The sequence below is a fragment of the Periplaneta americana genome, chromosome 10, assembly GCF_040183065.1.
Source record: "Periplaneta americana isolate PAMFEO1 chromosome 10, P.americana_PAMFEO1_priV1, whole genome shotgun sequence".
NCBI classification, from domain to species: domain Eukaryota; kingdom Metazoa; phylum Arthropoda; class Insecta; order Blattodea; family Blattidae; genus Periplaneta; species Periplaneta americana.
The window spans coordinates 1,910,709-1,929,771 of record NC_091126.1 but is presented as its reverse complement, the minus strand read 5'-3'; the positions used below and the strand labels follow the sequence as shown (position 1 = coordinate 1,929,771).

At 34.8% G+C, this 19,063-nt stretch overlaps 1 protein-coding gene and 1 long non-coding RNA gene across 6 annotated transcripts in view; one reads left to right on the top strand and one right to left on the bottom strand.

The window, feature by feature from the left end:
- The window catches only part of LOC138707378 (uncharacterized), a 47,638-nt gene that overhangs the window by 4,171 nt on the left and 24,404 nt on the right, over positions 1 to 19,063 (top strand). The gene's annotated exons all lie outside the window — the stretch shown is intronic.
- LOC138707376 (osmotic avoidance abnormal protein 3-like) overlaps positions 2,301 to 19,063 on the bottom strand; it is a 260,073-nt gene continuing 243,310 nt past the window's right edge. For all 5 annotated transcript variants that reach the window (XM_069836695.1, XM_069836699.1, XM_069836697.1 and 2 more), the window contains one exon: positions 2,301 to 13,421. In XM_069836695.1, coding sequence (XP_069692796.1) covers positions 13,261 to 13,421 — 161 coding nt within the window. In that variant the 3' untranslated portion in view covers positions 2,301 to 13,260. The remainder of the gene's footprint in view (positions 13,422 to 19,063) is intronic.

The window sequence follows — 19,063 nt, the reverse complement described above, 5'->3', positions numbered from 1 at the left end:
AATATTGTAGTTTACGAGATGGAAGGCAGCTAACAAATTATTGGTTTTTCAAACAGGAGCCAAATGTGCAGAAAGTATTCTGTCATGGTTAGTTTATAGGCAAGTAAAAAAATGCATTTTTCTGCTTACAGTGCAGAATATTTTCATATATAATTTCAGAGAAAAAAGTATTCTCCCTTTGACAACTGAAGAAGGTAGCTACATTAAATAAAGCTGAGTGGGAGAATTCCAGAATATGAAAATTCCTTTAGTCACAAAATGTCTTTCTTCTATTTTGTTTTGTATGTATGTGCTTTTTTTTTTGTTTGTGAAAATATTATAAGTTCTCTTCAGAAAAGGGTGGCAATGATAAAGAACTTCAGGTAATAGCACTGAAAGGCAGTCCTTTATTCTATTGCTGACGTAATAACTTATTTGGCTAAGATGTGTAGTCCATTATGAGGTTCATATGAAAATATTCATTTCGGAAATTCATGAAGTGGTTAATTTTCCAACACTACTGAACTTATTTTCTGCCATCAAACTCCCCCCCCCCTCCCCTACTACGTGAACATTCAAGTCATCATAAGAATAACGAAAGTGAATTATTTTTCTTATGAAATCCAGCGTGTTTTCAGACTTTATTGGTGGGAATATAAAAGAACAGATACTTAAAGACATACGAGAAGCAATATATTTTGCTAAATTCGTACAGTAGATTTTAGTACGTAATTTAGAACATATGTCCGAACTAAATACATGTGTGAAAGTTAGCTAAGTCGACCTTGAAATTCTTCCACGTTTCATTGATTTCTGTCCCGCAAGTGAGAAGACCAGTCTTGCTCTGATGGTACTAGTTCTATTGAAAGTACAAGCAGATATAAAAATGTATAAAGGACAGTCGTATGATAATGGTGTAAACGAGGTTGGCAAATACAAATGTGGTCAGTCAATAGTATTAAAGTACCTTGTACAGCTTATTCTCTTCATGCTGTTAGTGTGTCATCTACTGTCGAGATGTTTTTTTTATATATTCAATCGCCTGTTCTCTTTCTTTGTTGCTTCCACTTACAAAAGTATGCAACTATTTGCCTGAAATTTACAGATTGACGACGAAACTTGACACTGTAAGCTGTGTTTACAAGCAAATTTGACAGAAACATCGATCTCTTGAATGAGCTAAGAACCAATCTTAAATGCAGACTAAGACTGAGACCATCTTTTTCGATTTTGACAATTAAAAAATGTGTTTATTGCAAAGTCCAGTTTTTGACACTAACTTGTATGGATCATGACAATGAACTTCTTCTTCATCACAGATTAAGAAATGTATCCCTGCTCTCCTAAATCTGTTAGAGAGTCCATGAGGGAAACCAGTGCAATCACATGAGGGAAAGAAAACTGCTGAAAGTACTCGTATTTGTCAGTTTGAAGCCTACATGGTAAAACAGAGACAGGATGGGTGCTCAAAAAGGTGAAAGAAAATCTAACTTTAGCACTAAAGGGTGCTATTCATAGACATTTCGCTAGCCCACGCTACGAGCGTGCTAAACTAGCCCCGGCTATCGATTGGTTACTTGTACAGGATTCATATCATATCATATCACTAACACTGGTTTATGAATACGAAAAACGTTAGTATGCTGATCATCCACCAGAAGCCCGCGCTAATAATGTCTATGAATACGGCCCAAAATGTTTTGATATCAGTGACAACTGACAAAACACATGTATTAATGTACTATCATACCACAGTCACGAAGCTCAATACATAGGGAATATGCATCCAATGACAGTCGAACTTTAGTTGCTAGCCACTAGGATCGCTACTGTCACACAGTCTATTATTCCTAGTACACTCAGTTGCTAACTGCTTGAAGTAGCGTATTGCGAGAAATACAGAAAATCACCTCAAGCTTCGTGACTGTATGTACTAGACTGTGGTCGTACTCTGAGGAGTTTATCTCTGGAAGGAATGTAGATATTATATGATATATGATATGATAGTCACAGTTCTATACAGCCATATAGAAAACATGTGCCTGTCTAAAACTAATATCAGTTCGGCATGTTTTTATATTATATATTGTACTGATGACTGCATGTCAGTGAAACAATTGCTACATCCTCTCTGTCTGAACTACGTCTTTAGTACTGGTAGCCAATAGTAATTCATTCACCTGTGATCAAGCTCCATCCCCCCACACCTCATACTTGTCAGAGGCAGACAGTAGATGTAGTTACAAGCCATAGTCAGCACGAAGACATAATCAACTTCGCCTTAGCATCTAGAGTGTAAGAAATACAAATATAAATACCAATAGTGAATAGATTTATATTTATTTCAACATTTCTCATCTTCACAAACAGTAATAATACAGTATGACACACAAATCTTTAAACATATTGGTCCATTTTCTTGTCATCCGATATGTACATTGGAACAAATGTATCACAGATTAATTTACGTAAGTATTTTACAACAATTGATAATTTCAAATTCTCAACAGTATTCCTTCTTTGAAAATAAATACATCGACAAAAATTCAGCATTATGATAATATGCAATAAAAAGGATTTTTTTTTGTATCACCTGTATCTGATAAAATTGAGTAGTTATGCCGCAGATAGTGTCTTCACACACTACTCTCAGCGTCTATTTTTTTTATGACCATATCGATTTATAAAAGACAAAATAGAAAACTGTAACTCGTTTGAAGTAAAATGTTTGAGATTCATTATAAAACTTACTCAGCAGTAATGTAAAACTATGATTATAATACGGTATGTACATGATTGTACTACATTAATATACACATACATTCTTTCATCACACATTTTTTTCAACGACTATCTTCACAAAGAAACCCACTCACTAATCCTGAAATCTTAGATTTTATAAATCGGTACTTAATTTTATTAGCTGGTTAGGTGCAGGGTCCAGCAAAGAAATGGCCATTATGAAAAGTTATATTTTCAAAATGACATACATGAGATCATTAAGTATACAGTTACACCTTTCATATTCGCGCGCGCACACACGCACGCACGCACGCACGCACGCACACACACACACACACACACTAATGCTGTTGAGCATGTTGGACTCCTGGTGATAGCAAATGTAGTACACATAGTCCTTCTACCTGGCTAGTTTTCTCGAAGATGATAACCCATTTTTCAATCGCATGAGCAGATGGGGTGGAATCACGGTACTATAAATTAAAATGACGAAATTCACGCCTAGCAGCCTCAAAACTGTCCTCCTTGCAAAAGTATGTTGTGCACTACTCTACCTCTCCATGATCTCCAAATGACAACAGAATGCGCGTTCAACTTGCTATGGGAGATATCTCTGCTGGACCCTGTACAACGTGTGATATGACGTCAATTGCGGAGGTTGGACTGGAAAGGCCTCACCATTGCATTTAACGTTCACTGGGACTTTTTTAAATTTCAGTCCACGATTATATGATAGGAAACTAAAGACTTCGAGCTTCAGTAATCAGTCAGGCCTATATGGCTCAAATTTAAGTAACTTATTCAAAACCGAACATTTGTTTTGTAAAACATGCATGTCTATTCACTGTTAGTGATATTTACTTCACATTTTTGTGTCGATATTTGTGAAGATTGTGACATAATCATGTTAATTGTGGAACATACTTTAATATGCATGCCTAATATATATTAGCAGTTATATAAAAAAAAAAAGGTAAAGGTATCCCCGTAACATGCCATGAAGGCACTTGGGGGGCATGGAGGTAGAGCCCCATGCTTTCAGTGACCTCGGCACTAGAATGAGATGGTGTGGTCGGCACCACGCTCTGACCGCCTTTTACCCCCGGGAAAGACCCGGTACTCAATTTTATAGAAGGCTGAGTGAACCTTGGGGCCGTTCTGAAAGTTTGGCAACGAGAAAAAATCCTGTCACCACCTGGGATCGAACCCCGGACCTTTCAGTCCGTAGCCAGCTGTATTAGCAGTTATGTTACCAGAAATTCCATAATCAATTAAATTCAACTTTTATAAATGTGAATCAAATAATCACAACTTCGTTTTGTATATTAATTTCTGCTTATTTCCAACTGGCCAACCTGTGACTTCAAAGTGTGTTTCCCTTCTCGGAGCAGAGCTGGAAGAGCATGCAAGGGAGAGTAATGTGTCTCCATTATTTAAACATCTCCATCCCTTCCACTGCCACTGCCACTTCCCCTACATTGCCCTTTTACATATGCTTCCCCTCTCAAGGAGCTCGAGAGTGGGGACATGTGACATCACAGAGCCAGCAATTGGAAATGCCTGATATAAACTGTTACAATTCATCTGATGATGTAACTGTGGACTTATCTGTACCAGCACATCATCTTATATTCCATTGCGAAATTTGAAATAGAAAATGGTGTAAATTTTGTTTATTGTTTGTAGGTAATTGCAGTCTTTTTTGACTAACCTATATTTCTATTCGGCAAACGTGTAATATATTGCTTCAAAGATCACTCTGTTTCGTATGTACACTGTTAATTGAGTGGAAAGCAATAAAATAGCTTTGGAACCTCATTTTGTTCTCATCGATAAAGTACTACCGTAAAGTGGGGTGACTTTGAACAGTAATTTAGCGACTTTCTAAATTAAATGCTATATCCAATTGCGAAGAAACTGTTTAAATTGTCAATAAATTAGTTCAGTTTTTTCGCAATTGGGTACAGCATTTAATTTAGAAAGGCGCTAAATTACTGTTCAAAGTCACCCCGCTTTACGGTATGTCTACTGTACGGCATTTCTTATAAGAAATCGATGTTCAATACATAATTAGACCTACACTTTGAGAGTAATATCTTGGATGAGAAAAACATCCCACCTGATAAATTTATACAACCCAGAAAAGGAAAGAAACGAAACATGAACCATATCTCTTAGTAAAACCTAAACATGTATATTTTTTTTTTAATAATACATGTCTGATTCGCATGGTTGCAGTAAAGGTGCACAACTATAAAATGCATTTATACAAACTGTGGTGCTTACTATCTTGTATGTAGACCCAATAGGTTATCAATGCTTTTTAAAATATGAAATTTCATTGTGTTGTTTCTTTAATTAAACTTTCACCATTTTTTGCATGTCAAATTATAGTTCTGTATTATGTTCTTTCAAAAGATAAGTCACAATGAATGTAAGCAAAGATTAGTTCCATCTTCATCTAGCATCAGCTCGATATTTCATCCTTTCATCTACCTTCATTTGAAACTGTCAACCTTGATATTGGTCTTTTTCAGTTTACTTTTAATTCCAGGGCTAATCTTGTGGTTTTAAAATTTTTCATTCTTTCATATGAGCAAGTCAATTCCATCTTTTAATTTTTATGTAATTTCATACCGGTATGTCTGATATACCAGTTCTTCTCCAATACTTGTGATTCTGATCGTGTTACTTCTTGATTTATCTAGTATGCTTCAGATGAATTTCATGTTCATTGCTTGCAATCTACTTTTATTTGTTTGATTTAATACCCACGCTTCTGCTGAAGTATATTTTGTATATTGTTTGTTTACATCCTTGTTCTATAATAAGCCATTCAAACTGTGGTAAAATTTAAAACTATTTATATTACCACAGTCTAGTATATACAGTCACGAAGCTTGGGATGATTTTTTGCATTTCTCGCGATAGTTGCTAGCCACTTGGAGTGCTGTGAGTACTAGGAACAACAGACCGTGCCATTGCCATCCTGATCTAATACAGGCCGTAAGACAGACCATGTAACTCGCTTAACACAATCACAAAGGGCGGCATTTCAACCATATAAATTATAAAATTTACTTAGTCTTACGTTAAAAAATGTGTAAAATTGTTAAAAAAGGTATATACCTTCGACAGATGAACCACTGGTTCAAGAGACACTGAAGATGGCGTGACATAGCGTTGAAACGGGCCGTCTGTCGAAGGTATATACCTTTTTTAACAATTTTACACTTTTTTAACGTAAGACTAAGTAAATTTTATGGATTTAACAAAGTGTTAACGAGAACTTTAATCAATGACATATAAATTAGTTGGAACGCGTATAGAGTAACATATATTTCTGTAAAATGTAGTGTAATTGTATTAATAAAATTTAAAACAATGATTATGAGACACTTCAGACATAATTCACTTGCGAGTTGAAGTGTAATATTATTTTTGGTGTGAAAATTACATTGTTCATATGTGTAATACCCGCCTTTATTTCGATTAAATATTGCGAAATTCTTGTACATTCATTTATGCACAATTCAATAATTTTCATTTGCACTGCACGGATATTTAGATATGTTGAAATTATAGGTTATATTTACTGTACCAGTTGCCCCTTTCTGTCGAAATTTAGTGATCTCCAATGCCCTGCCATTCATATGGAAATATTATACGTTATGTTTACTATATTTAACTTATATTCCTAAATTCGCAATTATACATTATAATTAAGCATAATGTCATGTATGATACCCCACACATTCAATTTGTTGTATTTTAATACTACAACTGAGTAGTGAATTATTGTATTTATCTACTACCTAAGAGACGAAGTAACACAATCATATGTAGATTAATTTCATGGGAGTGGTATGGTAAATTTTCTGTCTACAATTAAGGAAGGTAGATATGCTAAATTAAAATCACAATATACATTTTTTTTATTAAACCTCAAAATAGCTTCCATTCGAAACTTAAAATGTTGATGCAAACAGATTATAACATGTAAAATTCTCTTCACATCAAAATAATACAATTTTGTAATTATTTCTGCAACATATTATGCAACAAGAAGTAAACGGAACTTATGGAACATTACACTAAATAAAACTTAGCAATGATACGCAATAAAGTTATAATATAATATTTCACTGAGCTCCATACACTGAAGTAGAAAACCCAAACATACATTACGGCCTGGTGTAGACTGAAAAGACATTGACTGTGCCGTATTTCGCATTGTTGTGAAAAGTTGTGTAAACTGTGAAATGTTCGTTATTGGTTATAATAACTGTAAATGGCTAAAATACAATAATTTGAATAATAATATGCCACAATGAGACGTTTGTAGTACTATAAATTGTAAGAAAAAGAGGTCAGAGTTATCCTTCTTCCGAAAGATCCAGGAAGGTGAGTTTATAAAATATAATATATACTTTATGAAAATAATATATAAACCTTATGTATTTCATATTTCAATAGTGGAAGGAAGGTGTTAATTTTTCAAAAGAACACAATATCGAAAGTACCATACATTTTATAGTCTGCTAGGGGAAGTGTATGTGATGAGGCAATAGTAGCAATCCTGGTGATTAGCAACTATGTATGGATGCATATTTATTAAGTACCGGTATTTAGCTTCGTGACTGTATATAGTAGACTGTGTTATTACACTAATTTCTCCTTCAACGTTTATTTCACTCCCCAAATATACGAAATTTTGTACTTCCTGCAATGTTCTATAATTTGTTTAATTTTGGAACCTGCTGCCTTGTCAACTTTACCATTAACCCTCCATCCTCCATATTTATGATCAATGGAGAGAGAATGCCTCAGTATTCAGAGGATACCTGCGAATAGATTAGAACATAATGTTGAACCAAATTTTAACAAAGAAAAACTAAGAGACAGATCTCCAACAGACTTTGACAGTTGTTACAAAAGCATGGAAATTTGGGAAAAGTGTGGTAGACCTATTTACTGTAGAGTTGTCGATGTGATATAATCAGAAGTAAAGTATGGAAGTGTTTGAACAGATATGAAATACCAGAAAACTTGTTAAATAAAATAAAGAAACCCTGCAAAAACTGCGCAGTAGATATATTGGAGTGGTTACAAAGAGTGAGCAGTGTTCTGTCACCAATATTATTTAACATGAATAGTTGGCAGAATTAAAGGAAATTCAATGTCAACTTGGGATCTGTGTTGCTTCCAAGTCACTGGGTTGACAAGTCTGGAAAATGGAGTGCACTCACCAGCTAAACGAAGTTTCGAGTAAATCTGATTGTGAAATTCGTCTGAAAAAAAGTGTTAAGCCTGCAAAATGGAGACAAAATAAGCGTAAGGTAATGAAAACTGTGGCGAGGAACAAAACTATGCCAAGAAGCATGCAGAACAAAATGTTGAGTAAAAGGCAGCAAGCAGCCTTGAATATTTCCGTTCTCCTCCCCCCCACAATAATTTCAATTATACTTTTGCCCGTCCAAAGTCTCTTCTCTGTGGAGAATATGAGTGATGAGTCGGATAGCAAAATGTTGGTTGACATCTTGAAAAGGAGGAAAATTCTTAATCAGGGTGACCAGGCGTCCGACTTTTGGAGGACATGTCCTCCTTTTTTGGCTTGTCCTTTCCTCCAGGCATTTTAAAAATGACAAATGCCCGGCATTTTTTAAAGTATGACTAGAATATTCAATTCTTTGTAATTCGTGTTACTGATTGTTACAATGTTCTATAACCACTCATTGCCAAATTAAAAGAGAAAAGCACACACTCTGCAAGTTTCAGTACTCTTTAGTTCTTTCATCAAATGAAAAATATCTAACTGAAGAGTCCACACCTGTGGAGTAACGGTTAGCACGTCTGGCTGCGAAACCAGGTGGCCCGGGTTCGATTCCTGGTCGGGGCAAGTTACCTGATTGAGGTTTTTTCCGCTGTTTTCCTTCAACCCAATATGAGCAAATGCTAGGTAACTTCCGGTGCTGGACCCCGGACTCATTTCACCTGCATTATCACCTTCATCTCATTCAGATGCTAGATAAACTAAGCTGTTGATAAAGCATCGTAAAATAACCTACTAAAATAAAATAAAATCTAACTGAAGACATGGAATGAAAAAGAAAATAACGTGGTGTATATTTCTATGAAATATGATTTAAAGAAAATAAAACACAGGGAACAGTTCTTACAATTCTGATTTTTATACTTTGTTTACTACTAAACTTAATACTTTGGAGAATTCTATAAAGATATACATGTAATGCTCGTACAACTAACATAATATTTTAATAAGTTTACTTTTCTTTACACTTAGAACTGACATATGTTATCAGAACATCATAAAGAAAAAATAGACCTTAAGCAACATTTTAAATTTAGAAACTAATGTAATTTCATAAGGGCATTGTAGATTTACCCACTGTCCTCTTTTTGGGGAAATGTCCTCCATTCCTTTGTCATCCATTCCATTTTTTCTATCTGGTCACCCTGTTATCAACAAAGGCAAATGACTAGGATTACTGTAGTATTTTTATGAGGTTATGGAATTACCTTATAATCGATGTTTAAATGTAGGCTAATTTGCTATTTTTGTCTAAAATATATTTGAGCAGATATTTTTGTTTGTTTAGGTGAATTTTTTTTCAGTTCATATAATTATTTATAGTGAACTGAAGTTTAATTCACTGTAGCAAAGAAGAGCCAAAATAAAACAATGTGCCAAGTCAAGCTTAAATAAGCCTTAATTATTTTGTATACAACAAGCACACGAACATTAAAACTTGATGCTATATGAAGTATGACTATGTAAAACTATAACCTAAGACTCATTAATAAAATGCAACCCAGAAATGAATAATTTATTCAAATAAAACCTCCTCCAGTAAAATTTGGTTTTCTAAACTTGGACTGTTTTATTTTGAATCTCACTTTTGCAAAATATGTCCGAAATATGAAGAGAGGCTGATTTCTCGTCTTCATTTGCGTCACATGGTTAGTGAAATGCTGTAATATGTCCAAAATTCCTAAAAATATTATGAAATATTTTCCTTTCTGAGATATATCCAGCCCTAAGGAGCCAATAGATAGGTTTCTCTCCTCATAATCTTGATGATAATTATATATCTATTAAATATTGGGTATTTATGCATTTATGCCCTGGTACAATGATCCAAAACCTTGCAATGCTTCGAATGCTGTCAGGTGGGACATTTCACTCTTTTAGTTATATTTAATTATAGTTTATTCTGCACACACTACAATGTTTGTACTTGCCTTAAAAATTAAAAATTCTATAAACACATACTTTAAGAACGAAAGAACAGAAAGTTTCATCTAATAAAAATATGTTAATTGTCTGTGTGCATTGGGTGATGCTGTTTACAAGCGTAAGAGCATTCTTTCTGGGAAACAAAGTAAAACGACTTCCAAATATCCTAGCAAACCTTCACAAAGTTATGTGGGCATATTTTTATTCTAGTAACAAATTTACTGTGTAGAAAAATTTTCCATGCATTTTTTTTTTTTCACAGTTATTTTCATAGTACATGTCATAGCCTTGCATTTACATGAATGGTCGTTCGTAGTTCATTGCAGTATCAAACACTTTATAAATGATTTCATCACAACATTAGGTACATGGGAATATTTAAACTTTCATTTACAAATAATAACATAACTACGAGTGTGTAACTCAAAAGATCCCTGCTGACCGCCTTTACTTTATTCTATAAATACAAGGAATTTATAACTCCAGGATGTACAGTCCATTTTTGCTTAATTTGCATTATTTTACTAAGTTTAATCTAAAGAGCATTTGGTTTGGGTTTGGGCCTATAAAGTGCAGATCTGTAACCTCTCGTGGTGCCACATAGTTCAACAGATGTAACTCTTTAATAAGATTTTAACTTCTTTCTTATACTTTCAAAACATATACTTTTCTTTAAAGCTTTTTAATTTTAATTGTTTAAGTTATCTCAAAATCTTGTTCATGCACATAATTATGTCTTTAATTCAGAATAGTGCTAACATGCGTCACAGAAGCTGTTCAAATTCTTGGACTACAACCACTCTGTAAGGTTCGTAGTAGCCTTATAGGCTGAGGTCTTCCTGTGAAACATGATGTAGAAATTTCTTTGGAGAATATTACAATGTTGCACCAATTTCGTCGAGTTTTTGTTTCATGTGAACCTTTCGTTTTGGCTTCAGAATTCTAGTGTTTAACAATCCTGTTTCCCTTAATTTAAGAACAAGTTGTCTCTTTCCCTGCTTGGAACTGGAATGCCAAGCACTGCCTACTCATATCTCGATGCGAGTCAGTTTTCATACATGTAGCATGAACTTTCTGGATGGCATTCCAATGGTCTAACAATCTACACATCTTGATCCTTAGGAGACTTATCCAGTGGTGTCATTCTAATTTTTTAACAACTGGTCCTCTCCATTAATTACAGAAAATTTCATAATTTTAATGTCAAAAATATTAAATAAGGCATAATAAGCGGGTACAAATAAAAGAAAATAGTAATGTAACATGCTATTACAGAATTGAAGACCTCCTCGGAAAAAGGATGCAACATCAAATTAATGAAATATGTGACTTGGGTGCAAAAGTAATTATGAAGCATTCACTTATAGCAATAAATTATTGCATCCAATACTTGAATGAACTTGTATCCTTGGTTCTGCTAGTAAATGTAGGCCTAACGAAATATGCCCTTGAAATTATTTTCCTTTCTCCTGAAACGTGTGTTATAGATTTGTTGGTTACACCTTATTCTGGGGAGGTCTTCAATTGCTGATGCAGTGAATATTCTGTACACGAGCATTAGTAGCTATATGATGTCCAAGATGTAACCAAAACTTCATAACAGGTGCTGCATTCCAATCAGACTTCCCATTATCATGAGATGCGGAATGTTTTCAAATAAGCAGAAAATTTATTTGTCTGTATCAATGTTAAATACTGGTACATTGAATGCTCTGAAACTCTCAGCCACCCGTGTAGCTCTTGGTATAGTTACAATTAGCTCATAATAGCAGATTTGTATATAATAATTCATCCTATTCTTTAACAGTCTGCTATTCATTTTATCAATTACACTTTTGCTTTTGTAACAAATATATTGTAACTATGTGTACGAGCTCTTCACTATCTCGCTCGCTAACATTGTAATGTCTATCAGAAGAGCAAGGTCTTCAATTAAACTTATAGTCCCTATGATTATTATTTGAGAAATGAGCATAATACAGTTCGATAAACTTTCCACTCTGGTGCTACATGTCACCCATCGAGGTCCTAACGTATGTCCAATTTTCAGGATTTATATTCCTAAATCTTGGGCAATATTGTTTAATTTCATTTGTTCTTATTGGAGGTATGACAAAAGCAATATATTTGTCAATGAATAACTCCAAGTGGTTCGCTGCAATGCACATGGGAAGCAACAATGTAATAGAATAGTAAGATATTAAAAAGCACGAGAATTAATGTTCTTCCTTTCTGTAAAAAATTTATTTTAACCTAAATTTAACTACTGGTACTGCGAACTGCAACAAATATATCAAGTAGTTCAGGCAAACCGATAGAATGACACCAGTGGACTTACCTCATTGCATGATGAAGGCAACTACGAACCTAAACTGCGCATTGCATGGCGTGACATCAGTTGACTGTGATTCAGCCTGCTCTCTCTCGGCCCAGAACCGAAGCAGTGCTCTGTATAATGCTAGTTGTCAGGATCATATTATGTACTGGTGACACTGTATTCAATTATATTATTAATTTCTATCCCATATTTGCATATATACACTATTGTTATTTCTATTCAAATAAAGAATCATTATATAGCAATATGGGAAGTTTTAAAATAGATCATTCTTGGAAACGTAAAATGTCTGTATAGAATGAAAGGATATTATGGAAATTAAAATTCTGTTCTTTGTTAACAAGAGTAACAAACAAACCGTAAAGGTCTAGTATTAACAAAATTATGTATGGTACCTACCAAACATTTAATTACAGTTACGTCTAATGTGTTTTTTAATCGACATTTCTCTGTTGGCAGATTTAATTTTCAGACTGTACTATCCTGCAAATTCTAACAAATTATTTACAAAAGTTGTATATGAAAAAGTTTATAATTTTAAATTATATAAAATTAATCTGCTCTACGACACAAGGCCAGCGTTTCAACATATAATAACTCCCCCCCTCCTCCCCCGACAGTTAATATCGTTAACTGAATTAATACCCTTGAAGGATATGTCTTATAAGAATTTTAAATTGTTCTATTGTCCACCGTTTCGTCCATTTCATAATTAAGGTAACTCTGATGCAACATCGCAGTCTGGTACTCATACTGCCTGTCACAACAAGGCTACAACAGTAGATTTATTATTCCTTTTCGATTGAACGTTGGCGACCATAGCCATAGAGCAGTATATTTTTATGTTCTAGCTTGTGTCATGTCTCGTTTTGAGACTACAGCCAATCAAAGGAAGAACTGTCCTTGTTGTGGGGAACCTTCTCCAGCAGGGATCTGGCATATTCTAGATGATATCCATTGTGTTCAACTCTGACGACTTCGAACCTCCATTCTTGCGCTTGTTGTTAACATTCTCATTGTTCTGTTTCCTGTCCAGAAGCGGAAGAGCTTCCAATCTCGTGGGCCGTCTCATACTGTGTTCCGGTGACAAGCTGAATCCATTCCCTACAAAATAAATGTAATTGTAAAACAGTTGTGTAGTTTTTTTCATTTAGTTACACCTAGATTGGACTAAATCATCTTTCTGGTTTTCTTACTATTGAATCACTAGTAAACAGCCCTTATGTTTTTTTTTGTAAAGTATATAACATTAAAAAAAAAAAAAAAAAAAAAAAAAAAATGTCCTATTCTGGTCTCAAAGCACAGTGGCTCATAAAATTGATCTGTTTTCTCTCATTATCACATTATTACTTTCATATATCTCTGAGTGTTAAACACTAACTAGATATAACCGTGTTATTATTCAATACGGTATCTTATGCGACCTCAAAACAAAATCTGGGGAGAATTGATATGAAAAATACACTTCAAAATGATTAAAAGGTTTACCAATGATATTCCGAAATTCAGTTGTGGTAGTTCTGTTAGTTAACGGTGGATAACTACACAAAATGGTAATATGTTTGAGTCTGCTACTGTTTTCTTTAAACAACTTTGTTTTACATTCCCAATTTAAATGGGATGGCTAGATAGTTTTGTTTTATACAGACAACAACAGCGGCAGCATTAGCTGTAGTAATAATAATAATAATAATAATAATAATAATAATAATCTCTTAAGTCAGCGAATTATAGTAAAGCACAACCCACCAGTCCAATCTTTCGAAGGTCCTTGTGAAATCGTTCATCTTACTCTTAGCTGAAAAATCCTAGATTTTCGGCGAAATAATCTAGCTGAGAAAACAGAAAATTTTGATACTCATGTTACAACCAAATTTCTTGTATGCTTCAAGCATGTTAGCCACAATGTTTCGGTAATTAGGATCCTTGTTGCCAAGAAATTTTAAAACAACTTCACAAAACAACATCCATGCTGATTTCTCCTTTTCGTCCATACTGTTTTTAAATGCTGCACCAGACATGTTTTCTTATGTCAGGACCATTAAATATATATCTTCTTTCAATTTGCTTCGGATAGTAGTGGAAATTTTTCACATATGTACTTAAAACAGCCTCCTTCCTTATTTAAAGCTTTTATAAGCTGTTTCATTAAGCCAAGCTTGATGTGGAGAGATGGCAGCACAACTTTAGAAGAACTCACAAGGCTTTAGCGCACAACATTCTTACAACCGACTTCCAAATTTTGTCGAGGTGGCCAGTCTGTCATAGTCCAGTGATCAACTCATGCCCTACTATCCCACAGGCAAAGAATGCATGGAAATTTGGTAAAACCAGATTGTTGACCCAGCAACATAATAAGAACTTTGAAATCGTCACAAACTTGCCAGTTGTGTTCCTATAGTCTAGTCGCAATAACAGCAGTTGCAAATTTGTGTATGACTTTTTGAGGATTCTGAATAGGCAACGGGCACTGAACCAAAAATGTTTCCGTTATGAAGGAGAAAATCCTTTAAACTTCGCTTGGAAGCATCAGTGAACAGTCTCCATTCACTTAGGTCATAGTTTGGAAGTCCAAGTTTTAGCATAAATTCTTTCACATTACTGCAATATCCAAGATTATCATCTTCGGAGAAAAAGTATTTAAAACCTATTTCACGTTGTCAGTACCAATAGAATGATGTTTGTTTAAGATTTTCTGGTCGCACAGGGATTTGTACATTAGGCACAAGTAAAATGGCTGACCGAACAACTGAATACATGATTTGATTTTTATGTTTAGAATCGTACCACTTCACATCACATGACAGAAGTAGCAGTCATTACTATGCTTAGACTGCTCTCTCCAAACCATAGGTACTCCAAAAGATAGCGACGGTTTTCTCCAATTGATCAAATGACGAAGTTCTTCAGTGCATACTCTACATACTTTATGTGGTGCCCAAGCTTTACTTTGGTCTCCAAGTTTGATTCCAAAATAGGCATGGTATGACTTTTTCACAAAATCTGTAATAATAGATCTCTGCTTAGGCAATGTGTATATCCTACAAAGTTATATAACAAAAATGGTCTGGATTATTTAGACATCCTCGATGCAACATATTAAATACACTCGGGGACAAAAAAACAGGACACTTTAATATTCGCTGGTATTTTGCAAAAACATTATCTTCTCATACAATATTATGGTAGCCATCTGTTGTTATGGAGACGTGTATACATTGTTGATTGTTTTTTGTTTTATAAACAAGACATTACAACCAAATATTCCAATTTTGCTTTCGGAGCCTCAGCTATAACAATTTTGTCTCAAACATTTTGTGCTTCATTATCGTTATCATTAGTTATTTCTTTATTTTTACATTTTCTGAGTTTAAGTGGGGTTGTAACATTTGTCTTAAAACAAGATGCAACCTGAAGATGTGGCTTGAGCTGTAGCCCTTTACGATGATGGACACAATGTACGTTACATTGCAAATGTTATGAATATGGCTAGAAGCACAAACCATGATGCCATAAAACGGTATAGAGAGACCCTAGAATATACCACAAGACCAGGTTCGGGTAGTCCAAGAGCTACAAATCCAAATGAAGACAAGTATATGGTGTTGAGAGTTCTTAGGGAGCACAACCTGCCAGCTACTAGTGTAGCCCAGCAATTTGTTAACATGCATGGACGCCCAATTTCGGCCAAAACAGTTAGAAGGAGGTTGAAAGCAAGTGGACTGATATCAAGTAGACCTGCAACTGGTCCCAGACTTCTCAGGATGCATCGAGTTGAACGACTGCGTTTTGCAAATGATCACAGGGATTGGAGAAATGGAGAGTGGAGCTGTGTTCTGATCACCGATGAGTCCCGTTTCAATCTGTGCTCACCTGATGGACGTGAAAGAGCTTGGAGAAGGAGGGGAGAACGATTTTCACAGTGTTGCATTTTCGAAAATGTGCCGTATGGAGGTGGTGGAGTGATGGTTTGGGCAGGAGTGTGTACGGATGCTCGTACAGAGTTGGTTTTTGTTGAAAATGGAAGACTAACAGCTGATAGGTATATAAATGAATGTTTGGTTGTTCATGTTGTGCCATTTGGCCAATTTGTAGGCGATAATTTTGTTTTAATGCATGATAATGCACGGCCGCATATTGCCCATGCGGTCGGAGATTATCTCCAAGAAGTGGGAATCCATGTTCTTCCATGGCCAGCAAGGAGTCCAGACATGAACCCAATTGAACACGTGTGGGACATGCTGGGACAGCGTGTTAAGAATAGATGACCGAGACCAGAATCGTTACAAGAGTTGAGGCGAGCACTTGGCAAAGAATGGGAACTTATTCCTCAAGAAGACATTGCTAACCAAATTGAGAGCATGCCAAGACGTATGGATGCAGTTATTCAAGCCAGAGGGGGTAATACCCGTTACTAAAAAGAGTTTTTAATGTTTAAGGCACCATAAAATGAAAAAACAGACCAAACGATGCCATAGTTATATGCCCTTTGTAATTTTTTGTAAATTTTCTCATCAGAGATTTTTTTTTTTCAAATGTTGTCGTATAAGGTGCTAAATGAAACATTATTTTGTTTAAATGGGTTTTGTTTCATTTTGAAATAATTGGCAACAAAACACAAGCAAATATAGAAGTGTCCAGTTTTTTTTGTTCCTGTGTGTACTTTCTTACTGAAATAAAAAACTCTCAACGTTCTACTCCACAATAAAGCTTCAAACTGATTTCGTTTCGTTTCCAGATGAAACGCAGACTAATGAAATGTGAGAGAAACTAGATGAGTTGAGTTCAGTCTCTCACCAAGGAGTGGTTGACATTTCTATCTTTCACAAATAAAAATAATGACAAGGCTGCACGTTATTTCGCCCTAACTTCCTTATGTCCTTGCAACCCCTATCTGCTAACAAACATCCAGTGTCCTTGGTTTTCAATATAAACACCTTAAAAATATGTTCAATACATTTGGTTTTCATATCCTAACATACTAAACCTACATATGTTAAAGTATTACAGTTTAAATAATTACGATATGAATTGTCATAATATATTATAAGAAAATTAAAATAACAAAAAAATGGTACGTGATAGGAACTTTTTGGCTTTGAATTTGATTTTAGCATGCTAAAAATGCCCTAAAAACATTAAAACTTTGGATGCAGGAATTTCATCGCAGACTAGTGTTATTGCCAATATTCTTGTCGATTCAATGCCAAAAGTTGGATTTCATTATTTGCGGAAACAATCTAAAAGGCTTGAGACTTTCCCGGCATTGGATATGGAATAACTCTTCTCGGGTTCTCAGCCAGGTGAGTTGGACTGTTGCTTCCAAGCTTTTTATGACTAGCCCTGCCATTGTCTTCAGGGATTGAAGAGTTATTCTAAATCTAAAAGTACAGACCTGAAAATTTCGCATTTGTGAAATTTTAAATTGTGGGGTAGAAAGTATTTTTTCTTTCATCTGTAAGGAGATTTAGCATGATTTTCTAGCAGAATTAAAAGTGCAAAAAATACGAATTTCCTATCAAATTGCGAAATTACGAGAAAAATGCCATTTAATAGCGATTTATCAGTAAAATGCCATTTTTCAAGTGAAAAGCGCATATATGTATATATAGAAAACTGAACGCACTTTTTAAATACTCAAAACATGTCGGATGATTATCTCGTTATCAATTACTGTCTGCTCAATTCCATAACTCCCATATACCAGGATCGATAATGAAGGTCCGATAATTGATATACACATCGTAATATAGATTATCAAGTTCTATAATTCGATATGGGCTGACTAAAATACGTCGCGTCAGTTTACTTTTGAGATCACAGCAGAGTTGGATAGTTATTCTAGTTATATTGTGAGACGCGAAAATGGGGCAAACAACTGTAACTGCTCAGCAGTATTCCATTCATGGACTCTATGCTTCAGATCTTAAGACAAGTTTTTGTAAATTCTGCAATTACCGCGTTGGCTGGAGAAAGAAAGATAACACTGATAAACATGTTATGTCAGAGAAGCACTTGGCTAGACGACGAGACAGCACTAAATCCTCAACATCAGCTTCATCATTAAAACAGACTTCAGTTATTGAAATGTTTGACGGTATCAAGCAAAGAAAATTTGAAAAAGATTATTATTCCAAGTGTACAGTAGATGAATATTTCGCTCGAGAAGCTGGAAAATGAAACACTGAGGGGATGGATAAATAAATTTTCGAAGGAAGAAAAGTTACCATATGTTAAACTACGTGAAAGAATCTACCAGGTAAGAATATTGTACAATTATTGTACCAAATATAGCTTAGAATGCAATAAAATGTTAGAAGAAATATTCAATATTAAAACTAATTTTTCTTAATTCATTCCTATTTAATTTAATCGTGTATTAACTTCCAGAAATTTCATCTGATCACAAGATGTCTACTTCAGAGGCAATACTTACTTACTTATGGCTTTTAAGGAACCCGGAGGTTCATTGCCGCCCTCACATAAGCCCGCCATCAGTCTCTATCCTGAGCAAGACTAATCCAGTCTCTACCTGTCAATATGGCGGATAGCTACGAGTAACGACGACGGCTCGTGAACTTGCACAATTTCCGAAGGTGTAAAGACGTTGCAGGTGGAAAATATTAGTTGTAGTTATTGATTGTGGAATTGGAAGTATTATTAGTAAGAATGGGCAGGAGAAACCGCAGCCAGGAAGAGGATGTAGATGATTGTGTAAAAAGAAGCATGCTGGATGCTTGGAAAGA